General features: G+C 45.2%; 2 protein-coding genes across 7 annotated transcripts in view; both read left to right on the forward strand.

Moving 5' to 3' along the window:
- The window catches only part of DPY30 (dpy-30 histone methyltransferase complex regulatory subunit), a 28,233-nt gene extending 13,045 nt beyond the window's left edge, over positions 1 to 15,188 (forward strand). For 3 of the 4 annotated variants that reach the window (XM_054473285.2, XM_054473287.2, XM_063648850.1), the window contains exon 5: positions 2,649 to 2,999. In XM_054473285.2, coding sequence (XP_054329260.1) covers positions 2,649 to 2,721 — 73 coding nt within the window. In that variant the 3' untranslated portion in view covers positions 2,722 to 2,999. Of the gene's footprint in view, positions 1 to 2,648; positions 3,000 to 3,429; positions 3,483 to 14,790 lie in introns of those variants that run through there. The other variant, XM_063648851.1, reaches the window with a different exon arrangement.
- A 614-nt stretch (positions 15,189 to 15,802) lies between these two features.
- MEMO1 (mediator of cell motility 1) overlaps positions 15,803 to 17,761 on the forward strand; it is a 142,758-nt gene continuing 140,799 nt past the window's right edge. The window contains exons 1-2 of one of the 3 annotated variants that reach the window (XM_054473278.2): positions 15,803 to 15,893; positions 16,568 to 16,645. In XM_054473278.2, coding sequence (XP_054329253.1) covers positions 16,585 to 16,645 — 61 coding nt within the window. In that variant the 5' untranslated portion in view covers positions 15,803 to 15,893; positions 16,568 to 16,584. Of the gene's footprint in view, positions 16,023 to 16,567; positions 16,646 to 17,761 lie in introns of those variants that run through there. The other 2 variants (XM_063648849.1, XM_054473280.2) reach the window with 2 other exon arrangements.

The following is a 17,761-nucleotide window of genomic DNA, read 5'->3' on the forward strand; positions in this document are numbered from 1 at the left end:
GAAAAAAGGAAAAAAATAATGGATATCTTTTCTATTTTTTTGTTTTTCTTCTAGGGAATACAAATATATTAGAAATTTAAAATATTACTGTATTTATTTATTTATTTATTTTTTGAGACAGAGTCTTGCTATGTTGCCCAGGCTGGATGCTATGTTGCTCAGGGTGGAGTGCAGTGGCACGATGTCAGCTCACTGCAACCTCTGCCTCCCTGGTTCAAGAAATTCTCCTGCCTCAGCCTCCGGAGTAGCTGGAACTACAGGCGCCTGCCATCATTCCTGGCTAATTTTTGTATTTTTAGTAGAGATGTGGTTTTACCATGTTGATCAGGCTGGTCTGGAACTCCTGACTTCAGGTGATCTGCCTGCCTCGGCCTCCTGAAGTGTTGGGATTACAGGCATGAGCCATTACGCTCGGCCTCCAAATATTACTTTAAATGCTGGAAAAACATTTGAAGAAATTTTTAAGTTCAAGCTCGTAAATACATTAAAAATTTTTTTTATTGTTAATTTTTTTGAGACAAGGTCTCGCTCTGTCATCCAGGCTGGAGTGCAGTGGCAAGATCACCACTCACTGCAGCTTCAGCCTTCTGGGCTTAAGCAATCCTCTCACCTCAGCCTTCTGAGTAGGTGGGACTACAGGCGTGTGCCACTATGCCAGGCTAATTTTTAAACTTTTTTGAAGAGTTGGGGTCTTACTATGTTGCCCAGGCTTGGGAGTGATCCTCCTTGGACAGGCATGAGCCACTGCACCTGGCCAGTAAATATATTTTTTGTTAAAACACAAATTTTTTTTTTTGACATGGAGTCTTGCTCTGTTGCCCCAGCTGGAATACAGTGGGAGCAATCATGGCTTACTGAAGCCTCGAACTCCCAGGCTCAAGCGATTTTTCCACCTAACCCTCCTGAGTAGCTGTGACTACAGGTGTGCGCCACCACGCCTGGCTGATTTTTTGTATTTTCTGTAGAGACAGGGTTTTGTCATGTTGCCTAGGTTGATTTTGAACTCTTGGGCTCAAGCTATCTGCCCGCCTTGGCCTCCCAAAGTGTGAGGATTACGAGCGTGAGCCACTGTGCCCAGCCCAAGTACGGTGTTTGCCCACCCTCCCCCCAGCCCAAGTATGGTTTTTTTTTTTTTTTTTCCCAAGATGGAGTCTTGTTCTGTTGCGGCAGGCTAGAGGGCAGTGGCTCGATCTTGGTTCACTGCAACCTCTGCCTTTGGGGTTAAAGTGATTCTCATGCCTCATCCTCTCGAGTAGCTGGGACTACAGGCATGTACTACCACGCCCGGCTAATTTTTTGTATTTTTAGTGGAGACAGGATTTCACCGTGTTGGCCAGGCTGGTCTCGAACTCCTGACCTCGTGATCTGCCCGCCTTGGCCTCCTAAAGTGCCAGGATTACAGGCGTGAGCCACCGTACCCGGCCAAATACATTTTTTTTTTGAGACGGAATCTTGCTCTGTCGCCCAGGCTGGAGTACAGTGGCATGATCTCGGCTCACTGCAACCTCCACCTCCTGGGTTCAAGTGATTCTCCTGCCTCAGCTTTCTGAGTAGCTGGGATTACAGGCGCGCACCGCCATGGCCAGCTAATTTTTGTATTTTTAGTAGAGATGGGAGTTTCACCATGTTGGTCAGGATTGTCTTGAACTCCTGACCTCATGATCCACCCGCCTTGGCTTCCCAAATGCTGGGATTACAGGCATGAGCCACTGCGCCCGGCCCCAAATACATTTTTTAAGTAAAGAGTTCTGGTAAAGTGATTCATCATGTGAACCCTAAATACTAAGTGAAAAATCTTGTCTATTTGTAGACAGCTCTTAGGGCTGTTTAAAGTGCTCTGGGAATGTTTTGAGATCATTGTAAACACATTTTCAATATGCCTTTTCATAGTAGAGTTTAAAATAGATGTCTCCCCAATTTTTCAACTTTGGACTTGTATTCTCAGCAAGAATAATTTACATAGAAGTGTTAATATCAAATATCTCCTCTTAGTTTTATAAATGTGTTTATCTTCTTAGGTGTACTGTAGTTGTATTAAATAGAATTATTGACTTAAATTATTTGAAGAAAGAAAGAAGTAGCTTTCAGAAAAGAAACATAACCTACTTATCTGTATTAGTGTTACTTCTTTGACTAGTCACTTGAGTTCATCTACATGTCTTAGTGATGCTACATCCACTGTCCTATATTATTTTTGTTCTTTTATTGAAGGATATTACACAGAATATTACACATATCATAGGTATACAGCTTGATGAATTTTCACAAACTAAACATACCTGTGTAGCTTGCAGTCAGATCAAGAAACTGAATACTGCCAGCATCTCAGAAGCCATCCATGTGACCCCTTCAAGTCATTATTCTCTCTGGGGTAATGATCATCCCATTGTCAATACATTTTTTAAACATGTTTTAAAATTGAGTTCATAACCAGATTTAAGCCATACAAAAATTTCAGTCTCATTAAACTATTTTGTTGGCTAATTAATTTGCTTGCTTATCTCATTTATTTTATTTACTACAAATGTCCTTTGACTGTGAAATGAAAATTAAACTTAAAAAGATGAGTTTTCATTATGGAACAATATGTTTAAATTAACACATCTAGGAAATATATTTCTAAACTTTGGATTTCTTTTCCCTTACAGACCACCAAATCCCATTGAATTTCTAGCATCTTATCTTTTAAAAAACAAGGCACAGTTTGAAGATCGAAACTGACTTAATGGGAAGAACAGAAAAATTTAGTTGCTACTGTAGATTTACATGATTAAGAGGCAGCTTTAATTGCCATGATTATTCCCTCTTTTCGGATGTATAAGAACCTTCTGGACAACAGAACCTATTTCTGGAATTGCAGAAGATAACATATTTCCCTTATTTTGATTTAATCACCATAAACCATACCTATTTAATGAGTGTATTCTGTGCAATTTTTTCTCAGATTGTCTTTAACTTTGTTTTTAAAATGACCTTCAAAATAAACTGTCAAAACACCATTATTTTAAAGTAGTTTTTGTTCTGTATGACAAATATTTTACATGACTGAATTGTTTTATGAATTTCTCTTTTTCTTCTGTCTTCAAATGCTGCAGAGTTTTACAACAGAGAGAAAATACAGCAGTCAAGTATAATTTAAAAAATTCAGCCAATTTTTTTCAGCATTGTTTCTGGACCTTTCTGAGGGTGGGATCTGGGCATCTTCAATGGCTTAACAAGTATCACAGGTGATTCTAATGTACAATAAAGTTGGAGTACTAATAAAAGCATTGCAAAGGGGATACAATATCCTCTAATGTTATCAGCATTTATAGTAATAGCTATAATTTATTACATTCCTACTAAGTTTCAGGCATAGTACATTTTTACTTAAATGATCTCTGATATAAGCAGCTCTGCAAAGTAGATATTATTATTCCCATTTTGCAGATGAGGAAACAGACTTGGAGAGGTTAAGTGACATGCTCAAGACAACACTGCTGGTAAGTTTTTGAATGGGAATTCAAATCCTGTTCTACCAATGTGTTGCTGAATTTCATTGCTTCTCTTTGCAATAAAAAGCAGCAGCCAGTCCTTTTTGGGGTCTATTCTCATTGTCCCCTGTGAAGAAATTGAGATAGCTTACTAGCTCAGAAAATAGAGAAATTGCCTTAAGAGAGCCAGGAAAAACATTCACTAGAGCAGTGGTTCTCAAATAGGAATGATTATCTCTCCCCACCCCCACTTCCTCAGAGAACATTTGTTGATGTCTGGACACATTTTGGTTGTCACAACTGGAATAACGTGGGGTTCTTGAACTCCTGACCTTGTGATCCACCTGCCTTGGCCTCCCAAAGTGCTGGGATTACAGGCATGAGCCACCGTGCCCAGCTAGGTGGGGTTCTACTGGCATCTAGTGGGTATAGATGCTGCTGAAACATCTTAACAATGAATAGGACAGCCTGCATGCCCATCTTCTCCCTCCCCAAGAATTATCTAGCTTAAAATGTCAGTGCCAAAGTTGAAAAACCCTGCATTAGAAGCCTATTAAAGTCGTGTGCCTCCAAGCTAAACATGTTAAGGCCTTTGCAAAGTTAGAAATTTAATGTGATTGGCTGCGCGCGGTGGCTCACGCCTGTAATCCCAGCACTTTGGGAGGCCGAGGCAGGTGGATCACAAGGTCAGGAGTTCGAGACCATCCTGGCCAATATGGTGAAACCCTGTCTCTACTAAAAATACAAAAATTAGCCAGGCGTGGTGGCACGCGCCTGTCGTCCCAGCCACTCGGGAGGCTGAGGCAGAAGACTTGCTTAAACCTGGGAGGCAGAGGTTGCAATGAGCTGAGATCGTGCCACTGCACTCCAGCCTGGGCGACAGAGTGAGAGTCTGTCTCAAAAAAAAAAATAAATAAAAAATAAAAAAATAAATAATGCTGATTAGGTATGCCTTATAGTTTTCTTTAATACAGGAAATACTTATTTTAGTAGAACTGACACTTATGGGAGGTGCTGTGTTTTTGGTTTACATCTGCAAATCTACATATTTGAATAGGAAAAACCTGGACATACCGGGATCTTCTTATGTAGTAGTTTTCATAAGTATTCTATCAAATTTATTTTGGTTATTTGACTAACTCATAAGTTAATCCACCCAAGTCTTTTTAGTGATTTTTTTAACATTTGAGTAGTAATTGGATAATTATTATTTTTTTTCTTTTGAGACAAGGTCTCGCTCTGTCACCCAGGCTGGAGTGCAATGGCGTGATCTTGGCTCACTGCAACCTCTGGCTCCCAGGCTCAAGTGATTCTCCTGTGTTAGCCTCCTGAGTAGCTGAGACTACAGGTGCATGCCACTGTCCCCAGCGAATTTTTGTATTTTTAGTAGAGACGGAGTTTCACTATGGTGGCCAGGCTGGTCTCGAATTCCTGACCTCGGGTGATCTGCCCACCTCAGCCTCCCAAAGTGCTGGGATTATGGGCGTGAGCCACCACGCCCATAATTGGGTAATCTTATTAAGGGATCAATAATCTTCTAGCAGTGGTTCTTTACTGACGATTCTCATTAGAGCTACTTGGGGGAACTTTTCAAATATAAATATAAGTATAAACAATATAAACATAAAAATCAATATAAAAATACAAATTTTGTACATAATATAAGTATTATTTATGTGTTAAGGGGCCTCTAAAGCTGTCACCTGGTGAACATGACCCAATGGGACAGAGCCTTTTTTGTTGTTGCTTTTTTTTTTTGAGATGGAGTCTTGCTCGGTTGCCCAGGCTGGAGTGCAGTGGCGCAATCTCAGCTCACTGCAACCTCCGCCTCCTGGGTTCAAGCGATTCTCCTGTCTCAGCACCCCCCAGTAGCTGGGATTACAGGTGTGTGCCACCATGCCCGGCTAATTTTTGTAGTTTTAGTAGAGATAGGGTTTTACCATGTTGGCCAGGCTGGTCTTGAACTCCTGACCTCAGGTGATCCACCCGCCTCAGCCTCCCAAAGTGCTGGAATTATAGGTGTTAGCCACCGTGTCCGGCCTGACAAAAATGTTTAAGGCATTCTGATACCTCTGGTTAAGGACTGATCAGAAGATATTCTAGTTTTGGAAGTGTAAATATGCAATACTCGGCCTAGTGGTAAGGGCTGAGAGTAGAAACGTCTTTTTATTAAGCTTTTTAGATGGAGTCTTGCTCTGTCGCCCAGGCTGGAGTGCAGTGGCTCACTGCAACCTCTGCCTCCCAGGTTCAAGCAATTCTCCTGCCTCAGCCTCCCGAGTAGTTAGGACTACAGGCGCACGCCACCACACCCGGCTAATTTTTTGTATTTTCTTACAGGGGGGTTTCACCGTGTTGCCCAGGCTGGTTGCGAACTCCTGAGCTCAGGCAATCTGTCTGCCTCGGCCTCCCAACGTGCTAGGATTACAGGCGTGAGCCACCGCGCCCAGCCAATGTTTTTTTTTTTTTTTTTTTTTTTAAGAGGTGAGGTCTCACTATGTTGCCCAGATGGTCTCAAACCCCTGACCTCATGAGATCCGGCTGCCTTGACCTCCCAAAGTGCTGGGATTACAGGTGCGAGCCACTGTGCCTGGCAAGGAATGTCTTTTCCTGCCAGTCCACATAATACTTACTTGAGTATTTATGTGCCAGGCAGCATGCTAAATATTTACATGAGTTGTCATTTAATCCTTGAACCTGTGAGGTGGATTTAAGTTAAAAAAATTTATCCCTATTTAATTTTACTTAAAAAATCACTTTATCAGAGTATAATTGAACAAAAAGCTGTATATATTTAATATATACAACTTGATTACTTTGGAGATAACTATAGATCACTGAAACCGTAACTACCATCAAGGCCATAAACATATTCCTCACCCCTTAAAATTTGGGGTAAGTTTAATTTTAATTTTAATACTTTATTTATTTAGAGATGAGGTCTTGCTGTGTCACCCAGGTTGGAGTGCAATGGCGTGGTCATAGCTCACTGCAACCTTGAAGCCCTAAGCTCAAGTGAGCTTCTTGCCTTAGCCTTCCAAGTAGCTAGGACTATAGGTATACTGCTGAGTCTGGCTAATTTTTTTTTATTTTAAGCTTTTGCAGAGACGGGTTCTCACTGTGTTGACCAGGCTAGTCTTGAACTCGAACTCCTGGCCTCAAGCTATCTACCTGTCTGAACTTCCCACGGTGCTGGGATTATAGTTGTGAGAGCCACTGTGCCCAGCCTATTTGTTTTTGAGACGGAGTCTTGCTCTGTCACCCAGGCTGGAGCCCGGTGGTAAGAGCATAGCTTACTCCTGGGCTCAAATCATCTTCTCGCATCAGCCTCCTGAGCAGGTGGGACTACAGGCACATACCACCATGCCCGGCTAGTTTAACACTTCATTTATAGATGAAACATTTGAATAATTTCCTTAAGGTTACAGAGGAATTAAGTTTTTGGCAGGGATTCAAACCCATCTTAACATTATATATATATGTATATGTTTTTACATATACATATATGTACAAATATATGTATATGTTTATGTTTATATATATACACACACATATACATATATATGTGTACATATATATGTATATATATATATATTTTTTTGAGACGGAGTTTCGCTCTTTTTCCCCAGGCTGGAGTGTGATGGCATGATCTTGGCTCACTGCAACCTCTGCCTCCTGGGTTCAAGCAATTCTCCTGCCTCAGCCTCCCTAGTAGCTGGGATTACAGGCGCACACCACCACACCCAACTAATTTTGTATTTTTAGTAGAGACGGGTTTTGCCATGTTGGCCAGGCTGGTCTCGAACTCCTGACCTCCAGTAATCCACCTGCCTCGGCCTTCCAAAGTGTTGGGATGGTGGCTCACAGGCGTGAGCCACCACCCCCTGCCAATACTGTATATATATTTTTTTGAGACAGCGTCTGGCTGTGTTTCCCAGGCTGGAGTGCAGTGATATGATCTTGACTCACTGAAATCTGCCTCCTCGGCTCAAGCCAGTCTCTCATCTTAGCCTCCTAAGTAGCTAGGACTACAGGCATGTACCACCACACCTGGCTAATTTTAGCTTAATACCCTATTACCTCTCAGGTGTGCCTAAATTTTTCTTTGATGGAAAAACTAGTCCCACTGATCTAGCTAGTAGATGAAAAAGTGAGTCACCAATTAGCTGGGTGCGGTGGTGCATGCCTGTAGTCCCAGCTACTCAGGAGGCTGAGGCTGGAGAATCGCTTGAACCTGGAAGCAGAGGTTGTAATGAGCTGAGATCGTGCCACTGCACTCCAGCCTGGGCGATAGAGCGAGACTGTCTCAAAATAAATAAATAGATAAATAAAAGTGAGTCACTGTAGGTAATCATAAATGATACATACTGTAGAAAGTTTTTTTGTTTGTTTTTGAGATAGAGTCTTGCTCCATCACCCAGGTTGGAGTGTAGTGGGATGATCTCGGCTCATTGCAGCCTTGACCTCCTAGGCTCAAGTGATCCTCCCACCTCAGCCTCCTGAGTAGCTGGGACTACAGGTGCTTGCCACCATGTCTGGCTAATTTGCTTTTTTGGTATTTTTCGTAGAGACAGGATTTCACCATGTTGCCCAGGCTTGTCTTGAACTCCTGGGCTCAAGCAATCGCCCGCCTTTGCCTCCCAAAGTGCTGGGATTACAGGAATGAGCCACCATGCCTAGCTGTAAACATTTTTTTTTTTTTTTGAGACGGAGTCTCGCTCTCTCGCCCATGCTGGAGTGCAATGGCGTGCTCTCTGCAACCTCCACCTCCCGGGTTCAAGTGATTCTCCTGCCTCAGCCTCCTGAGTAGCTGGGACTACAGGCGAGTGTCACCATGCCCGGCTAATTTTTTATATTTTAAGTAGAGACGGTGTTTCACCATGTTAGCTAGGATGGTCTTTCTTTCCTGACCTCGTGATCCACCTGCCTAAGCCTCTCAAAGTTCTGGGATTACAGGCATGAGCCACTGTGCCTGGCCGACATTTTTTTTTTAAACTTAAAAATATTCTGTATGAATTTGGTAATTTTTTGATTTTAGTCTTGTCTTTGGGTATGAGTTCTTTCATGTAATTCTGTATCATCCTTCTTCCACAAAGCACACCTATGATGCATGGTCTAAAAATTTCAGTTTCAAATTTTTTGAAAGTATCTTAAGGTTTAGACATTTAAGAATTAATTTGTAGAATGCTAGATTGGTTTTATCAGTCTTTACTCATCTTGTCTGCCTCTGACAGTTTTTTTTAATTTAATCTTTCTAAAACATTCAACCTAATTTTTCTACAAACATCGTGTCTTAGTCCTTCTGGCCTGCTATAACAAAATACTATAGATTGGGTGGCCTGTAAACAACAATTTATTTCTCACACTTCTGGAATCTGGGAAGTTCAAGATTAAAGTTGTCTAGTGAGGGCCTACTTTCTGGTTCATAGATGGCACCTTCTAGCTTTGTCCTCACATTGTGGACATGGACTAGCTAGATCTCTGAGGTCTCTTATAAGGCCACTAATCCATTCATAAAATGACTGAATTACCTCTGAAAGATCCCCCACTCATAATGCCATCGCCTTAGTGGTTAGGATTTCAACATATGAATTTGGGGGGAACACAGCATTCAGACCATAGCACACCTTTTGTGTTAGGTATTTGTATTTCTTTGGCTTATGTAATGTTTAATTAAATTAGGTAATGGCAGTACCTAATAGAACTGGTATAAATAAGTTGGAGAACATAATTGATCCTTGTTGGGCATACACACAAATATAGAAAGAGTGCCATAATGTGAGAGTTTCTTTTTTCTTTTTTTTGAGATGGTGTTTTGGTCTTCTTGCCCAGGCTGGAGTGCAATGGCATTATCTCGGCTTACTGCAGCCTCCGCCTCCCGGGTACAAGCTGCTTCTGCCTCAGCCTCCCGAGTAGCTGGGATTATAGATGCCTGCCACCATGCCCGGCTAATTTTTGTATTTTTAGTAAAGACTGGGTTTCACCATGTTGGCTGGGCTGGTCTCAAACTCCTAACCTCAGATGATCTGCCCGCCTCGGCCTCCCAAAGTGCTGGGATTATAGGCGTAAGCCACCACCCCCAGCTGAGAGTTTCTTAAAGAGTGTAACCCAGTAGCTTTAGGAGTTTAGTTTATTCATGGGCATTATTCAGTGTATTTTACTGAGGTAATGGAGAGCATCACTTAAACTCTCATAAATTGGTTAAATGGAAGTCAGTTTAGAAAGTTACTACTATATGGCCGGGCGCCGTGGCTCACGCCTGTAATCCCAACACTTTGGGAAGCCGAGGTGGGTGGATCACCTGATGTCAGGAGTTTGAGACCAGCCTGGCCAACATGGTGAAACCCTGTCTCTACCAAAAATACAAAAATTAGCCGGGTGTGGTGGTTGACACCTGTAATCCCAGCTACTCGGGGGGCTGAGGCAGGAGAATTGCTTGAACCCGGGAGGCGGAGGCTTCAGTGAACCGAGATCGTGCCATTGCACTCCAGCCTGGGTGACAGAGTGACACTCTGTCTCAAAAAAACAACAACAACAAAAAAGAAACTATTATACTTTGGTGTCATATATTATATATAACTGGAAATCATATAAACAGTTCCTAACCTTTGACCATTTAATGCAGATGTTGTTTAGTAAATAAATATAAAAATTGAGTAAAACCTACTGTATCCCTTAAGAATGAGTTCATGAATTACGTTGGTGGGTAGGTTAGTCGGGAGGATCAGTAGATTGAATCAGGAATAGATTCCTGGAGGAAATAGAAACCTTGAATTGAAAAAAAAAGGGAGGAGAGTGGGTTGGATAGAAGATCAATTTACCTAGTTCTGATGCAGCTAAAGGAAGAATATTGAAGTTTTATTTAAATGTCATTTAGGAGAAGGTACAGTGGGATTTTAAGATAGATAACTTCCTGTTAGAAGCGACAGAATCGTTTTAGGAAGAGCATACAAAACTGTAGCCAGGTATTTTCCTGGACTGGATTCCAAAATGGCATTACCAATTGAAGGCCTGATGACATATCATCAGACTGGAAAAATGAGGCTCAAAAGATGAAACCGGTGAGTGGCCATAACAGAAAATCCACTTATTAAAAAATAAAATCTCTGGGTGTAAATTAGCAAAGAAGAAAAGTAATAAAATAGTGGAAAATAGGTCACTAGTGATAAAAGGGGTAGTTGGTAATGAATAATTGTTTTTTAAAAAACCTTGCCAGCCTTTGGCCGGGCACGGTGGCTCACACTTGTAATCCCAGCACTTTGCAAGGCCGAGGCAGGCAGATCACCAGAGGTCAGGAGTTCGAGACCAGCCTGGCCAATATGGTAAAATCCCATCTCTACTAAAAATACAAAAATTAGCCAGGCATGGTGGTGCATGCCTGTAATCCCAGCTGCCCAGGAGGCTGAGGCAGGAGAATTGCTGGATCTGGATCCCGAGAGGCGGTGGAGGCTGCAGTGAGCCGAGATTGCGCCAATGCACTCCCTGGGCAACAGAGCAAGACTCTGTCTCAAAACAAAATCAACCTTGCCAGCCTTTGACAAAGCTTTGTATTTTTTTTTTTTTTTTTTTTAAGACAGGGTCTTGCTCTGTCAGCCTGGATTGCAGTGGCACAATCATAGGTCACTGCAGCTTTGAACTCCTGGGCTCAAGCAATCCTCCTGCCTCAGCCTCCCGAGTAGCTGGTACTACAGGGCGCGGTACTACAGGGGCGTGCTACTATGTCAGTTTAATTTGTTTTTAGTAGAGATGAGATCTTGCTGTGTTGCCCCAGGCTGGTCTTCAACTCTTGAACTGAAGTGATTCTCCTGCCTTGGCCTCCCCAAATTTTGGGATTATAGGTGTGAGCCACTGTGCCTGGCTCCTTATATCTTTTGACTCTGTTATTCCATTTCTGAGAGTCCTAAATATTAATAAATATGGAAAAAAGCTCTATGTAAAAAATTGTATTACAAAACATTGGAAATGAATAAATTTTTATCTTACAGCAATTATTAAATATTTAATGTACTTAGTCTAGTGTTCAGATACACAGTATTTAATAAATACTGTTTATTATGTTTGGTTTCTAAGGTAGACGGGGCAAAGTTGACTGATACTAGGTTAGAACACCAGTTTTAGTTGAAATCAAAAGACCCTCTCTGTGTTAAACTCTTCTCTTGATTTGTTCAAAATGCTGTGTTACTATTGTAAAATATTTTTCTGATCTATAGGGCTTTCAGTGTTAGGGTGCTTCTAAAGCTGTTGTGGATAAGTAGAATCTAAAAATGGTCAGTTTAATATTGCCATGTAGATTCAAAATCAAGCCTAAAGATGTAAAAATAGAGGTTTTTTTTTTTTTGGTATGTAGTATATGTATATGACACAAAATACAAAAGATACACAAAGATATACATTGGAAAGGTTAAATCCTTTTTCTGTCCTTCCACCTCAGCCACCCAGTTACTTCTAGAAGTTATTACCTTCTAGAAGTATTCCATGCATATGCAAGTATATGAAAATACAAGTATTCATTTCTATACAAATGGAAGCATACTTTATACATTCTGTAATTTGCTTTTTTCACTTTTTTGAAACTCTTTCCATACTAGTATATAGTGCTATTTCATTCTTTTTTTTTTTTAAAGATGGGGTCTCGGCCAGGCACGGTGGCTCACACCTGTAACCTCAGCACTTTGGGAGGCCGAGGAGGGTGGATCATGAGGTCAGGAGATCGAAACCATCCTGGCTAACATGGTGAAACCCTGTCTCTACTAAAAATACAAAAAATTAGTGGGGCGTGGTGGCGGGCGCCTGTAGTCCCAGCTACGCGGGACGCTGAGGCAGGAGAATGGCGTGAACCCGGGAGGCGGAGCTTGCAGTGAGCCGAGATCGCGCCACTGAACTCCAGCCTGGGCAACAGAGCGAGACTCAGTCTCAAAAAAAAAAAAAAAAAAAGATGGGATCTCACTCTGTTGCCCAGCCTGGAGTGCAGTGGTGTGATCATAGCTCACTGCAGTCTCAAACTCCTGGGCTTAAGCAATCTTCCCACTTCAGCCTCCCAAGTAGCTGAGGCCATAGGCGAGCGCCACTGTGCCTGGCAAAGTTTTAAAATTTATTTTTAGCTTTTTTTTGTCTTGCTATGTTGTCCAGGCTGGTCTCGAACTCCTGGCCTCAAGTGATCCTCCTGCCTCAGCCTTCCAAAGTGCTGGGATTACAGGCATGAGCCACTGTGCCCAGCCACTTCATTCTTTTTAATGGGTGCATATGTATATCCCAGTTTAACAAGTTTCACATTGATGGATATTGTGGTTGTTTCTAGTCGTTTGCTACTACTGAGTGCTGCAGTAAATATTGGACATGCTGCCTTCCTTCCCTTCCCTTCCTCCCTCCGTCTCTCTCTCTCTCTCTCTTTCTCAGAGTCTTGCTCTTGTCACCTAGGCTGGAGTGCAATGGCATGATCTTGGCTCACAGCAACCTCCGCCTCCCAGGTTCAAGTGATTCTCCTGCCTCAGCCTCCCGAGTTGTTGGGATTACAGGCACCTGCCACCACGCCTGGCTAATTTTTGTATTTTTAGTGGAGACGGGGTTTTGCCCTGTTGGCCAGGCTGGTCTCAAACTCTTGACCACGTGATCCGCCCGCCTTGGCCTCCCAAAGTGCTGGGATTACAGGCAGGAGCCACCGCTCCCGGCCTGCCTTCTTATTTCTTGAAGTCTGAGCTTCATAAGGATTATCTGTTAATAAAAGTTTCCTCCTTGCTCCCTACTATGAATAATGCTTATGCAGTGTCAAACCAAAATCACTAGTGGATATAATGGAAATTATTGATAATAACATGAAAATTGTACAGTATTGCCAGATAAGCTTCTCCTAAAATACAAAGTATTTTGCATTATATGAATTTTCCTTAATTTAGGGGAGGTGAATAAATGAATAGTTTCAACCTCTTTCAAGGGTATACTTGAGTAAGGTAGCTAGAATAAGGTGGACAGGGGGAATAATTGTGGCATATATTGAGAGCATCCTAGAGATAACATAATTATCTGCTAACCTTTCAGTTCAATTGCATTGTGGTCTTTATTCAGTTTGACCAGCAAGAAAATTTCAGTAGAGCATTTTAATAGGGAGAAAGCTGAATTTTAAATTAGATTACTAGTTTGGAATGAGACCTATGATTGTTGCTAGGAGTAGAGGATAATAATAAGAACAAATATTTATAAAGAACAGCTTATGAAGCATTTTAACATACCTTAATAATTCTCACAGCAAGCGTATGAGTTAGATATTACTCCTGTTTGCATTTGACAGATAACACTGAGGCTAGAAAAGGTTAAATTACTAGATGTCCATGGTCACACAGCTGATGAGTGACAGGGCCAGGACTCAAATCTGACTTTCTAATTCGAAGGGCCTGAAATACTAAGCTTTCTTTGTTTAATTGTATGCAATCCCCTCCCCACCCCCCACCCCCAACACCCCACACCTCTTTTCTGTAGAAACAAAATCAGCAATAAATAACCATAAGAACCATCATCATATAAGCACTTAGGGCAGTTTCCTTTTCTTGAAACTTACAACAAAAGTTTACCATTTTATCAATGATCACTGACTTTTGGTACTGTCAGAACAGTAAATACCATGTAATCTGAGCTCGAGCCTTCTTTTTTCTGTTATCTCTAAAGTAGCTTTCGGCCGGGTGCGATGGCTCATGCCTGTAATCCCAGCACTTTGGAGGCCGAGGTGGGTGGATCACCTGAGGTTAGGAATTCAAGACCACCCTGGCCAACATGGTGAAACCCCGTCTCTACTAAAAATACAAAAATTAGCTGGGCATGGTGGTGGGCACCCGTAATCCCAGCTACTCTGGAGGCTGAGGCAAGAGAATTGCTTGAACTCGGGAGGTGGAGGTTGCAGTGATCCGAGATCGAGCCACTGCACTCCAGCCTGGGTGACAGAGCGAGAGTCTGTCTCAAAAAAAAAAAAAAAAAAAAGAGGTTTTGGCTACATGGTATGTCCATTTTTTTTGTTGCATATTATGTTTTGTGCAAGTTGGTGGAGAGGGTAAAATTTGAGTAAACAAATATACAGTGGAGATTTTAGCCTAATTAGAAAAAGGTATGAAAGTCAGAAGTGTTCCAGTAATTGACTAGGCTTTAGGACAGGGATACTGCACAAAATCCTTGGGCGCTAAAGTTGGAGAAGGTGGGAGGAGGAGAGGAAACAGAATAGCACTTTAAAAAGTAAACTTGAATACTGGACAGCCAGTCATCTACTCTGGAATCTGTCAGGGGCTTGTTTAGTATGAAACTCAGATATAATTTTTTTTTCTTTTTTTTGAGACAGGGTCTTGCTACGTACGTTGCCCAGGTTGGAATGCGGTGGCGTGATCATGGCTCACTGTAGCCTCGACCTCCTGGGCTCAAGTGATCCTCCCTCCTCCGCCTACCAAGTAGCTAGGGGCGAAGCCACCACACCCGGATAATTAAAAAATAAAAAATTTATAGAAACAGGGTCTCCTATGTTCCCCAGGCTGGTCTAGAACTCCTGGCCTCAAGCAGTCCTACTGCCTCAGGCCCCCAAAGTGCTGGGATTATAGGCAGGAGGTACTATGCCCATGCAGTTACAAATATTTTATAGTGTTTGCTCCAAAACTTTCATTGGATGTATGCAACTTTCTCTTCCTATATTCCTACTTTTGCAATGGTGTACTTTGTAACAATAACACTTCCTCAGAGGTCCAAGATAGCCTCCTTTGCTGTGATTCTTATACAATTGTAAAAAAATTATTTGTTCCTGACATTTATGTGGAATACTGGGATTTATAAGATGACAAAGGTGAAAATAATATTTGTTGCAGGCTTACCCTGTCAGGCTGTTCACATTCAACAGCTCTTATAATCCTAGGTACACTCCTTGAGTGTCCCCATTTTACAGCTGAGGATAACTGAGGCTAGTTATATCAAACACCTTAGGGAGATATGACATGCACCTACATAAATACAACATGAAACAAGATAAATGGTTACAGTGTCAAAGCCACCATTAGGTGGTAAGAGTGACCCTGTGAAGCAAAAACTAGCATTTGCATGACCACAGGCACACTTTACCACGCGCCTGCTTCTACAGATGAACTTCCCGGCGTGCCACCCTAGGAATGAGACCTTGGGGGTGCGAATCCATGAGAGATGCCTGTATATGATGGATACCCGCGGGACTGTCCTCGTGGAAAGCCGCATCCGCGAGCCCTAGGTGCTCTACATTTGAGGAAGTTGGCTGGGGGAGGGGGCTTGCCTTGCGGCTGCGTCCTGCTCCCCGCGCCCTGCCCCCAGCTCCCAGCCTCTGCTGCCGCTAAACCCCGGAGAGCGGAGCGTGCACGTTGAGATTCCTCGGCGGGCTAGGCAGCGGTGCTGGGCATGCTCAGTGGGCAGGACCCGTTAGAGTGGCGAGTAAGGAAGCGTTGGCTCTTCTCCGGGTCTGCCTTCCCCGGTTCAGGCCCCGGCCCTGGGCTTTTGTGTGCGCGTAACTGCAGCCGCCGCTGCCTCCTCGCGGGGCTGCCCGACCCCAGATGCCGTCAGGCCTGTCCGGTTTCCGCCGTTAACCTCGCCGCGCGGCCGGGAGGAGGAGCGGGGCGGGGCCGGCGACGGGCGGCCGGGCTGGAGGGCCCTGCCGGGGGTGGGGGTGGGTGCGGGGAGCCCCGCGGGGGGTGGGGGGCGGGGGCGGGCGCGGAGTCACGGGGGTGGGGTCACCCGCGGTGGCTCGGGAAGGCCAGCTGGGAGGGGAGGGGGCCGTGGGGGCGGCTCGGCGGAACCAGCCCCGGCTGGGCAGCAGCGGGGACGCCGGGGGCCGGGGCCAGGGCTTTCCGGGCTTCGGTGAGGCCGCCGTGGGCCCCATCTTCCGGCGGTCGCCGGAGTTTGTGGTGATTGTTGCTGCCGCCGCCACCGCCCCGGCTGCCATCTCCTCCTCCTGGGCCGCCGCCTCCTCTTCTTCCTCCTCCTCCTGGGCCGGGCTGATCCCCTCCCCGCTGCCGCCTCCTCCTGGGCTGGGCCCGCGGTGTCTCGTCCCCTCGCGGAGCCGCTCCTGCCGCCGCCGCCGCCTCCTCATTCATCCTCGTGCACCATAGGCGGCACAGGCACCAAGATGTCCAACCGAGTGGTCTGCCGGGAAGCCAGTCACGCCGGGAGCTGGTACACAGCCTCAGGTAGGGCCCCAGGCCGCCGGCCCGCCCGCCGCCGTCGCCGCCTGGCCCCACGCCCGGCCGCCCGAGGTCGGCGGCCCGGCCCCGCGGCGGCGGCGGGCGGGGACGAGGGCGCGGACGGGCCGCCGGGCGCGGACCGCGTGGGGAGGGAGCGAGCCGAGGCCGGCCTTGCCGCCTCCCCCACCCGGGCGGCGGGCATCCCGCGCCGGCAGCCCGGGGCCGGCCGGCCTCACGCTCGCCGGAGTTGGGCGAGAGGGAGAGTTGCCGCCTCGGCAGCCTGCGCCCTCCCTCAGGACCAGGCTCGAGGAAGGAACGTGCTCCCGGACCCGAGCCGACTTGTCGCCGCCTCTGGCTTGCAGGAGCGTGTGGCCGGCTGCTGCCACCCCCGGGAAGGACGGTGTGCCCGGCGCCGAGCCCCGCTTCTCCACGCCGCAGGGCAGCGACCCTCCGCCCTCTTGCCGAGCCAGGGACCCTTTCCTTTCCTCTCCCGTCTTCCCTGCCCTCCCCGCTGGCGGTCCGGGGAGTGCCCTCGCCCAGAGGGAGTTCTCTTGGTCTGCCCCCGAGCCCCCGGGCCCGCAGCCGGAGAGGAAGTCTTCTCGCCCCGTGCCTCTGGTCCTGGAGAAGGAGGCAGCGTTTTCCCGCACCTTTAAGGGGCTCCGCTGTCTTGCAGGGAGTGAAGGGTAGCACTTTTACACGTTACCAGACTACAGACGAGGTCTCTGCATGGGGAGATCTGTCAGAGGAGGGCCTTTCAGGGATTTGTCACTTTGTATGTTGGGGCTGGGGTGGAAGTACTGCTAAGTAGGGGCTTGGGGGTGGGGGGACTCCCAGCTTTTTTGTCAGCGTTTGCATTGTTACTGTCATTCACGAAAGGGGCAGCTGGAGATGGCATCAGCACTTTTCTCGAGCAGTCGCCCCAGTCACTGGTCGCCCTACACCAGGCAGGTGCTGGAACTACCTAACGAATTAAGTTTAAGCTTTGAGCGAGTTGAGTTTTCTGTCTCCACTGTCTAAAAACATTTTAGACTTCTTTATGTAAAAGTGTAGGGACTTTCCCTTTAATAAAGCGCTTGTTAGAATGCCTGTTTCTGGGATTATTTTCAGGAGTCACATTTCTGG

The sequence above is a fragment of the Pongo pygmaeus genome, chromosome 12, assembly GCF_028885625.2.
Source record: "Pongo pygmaeus isolate AG05252 chromosome 12, NHGRI_mPonPyg2-v2.0_pri, whole genome shotgun sequence".
Taxonomy (NCBI): Eukaryota; Metazoa; Chordata; class Mammalia; order Primates; family Hominidae; genus Pongo; species Pongo pygmaeus.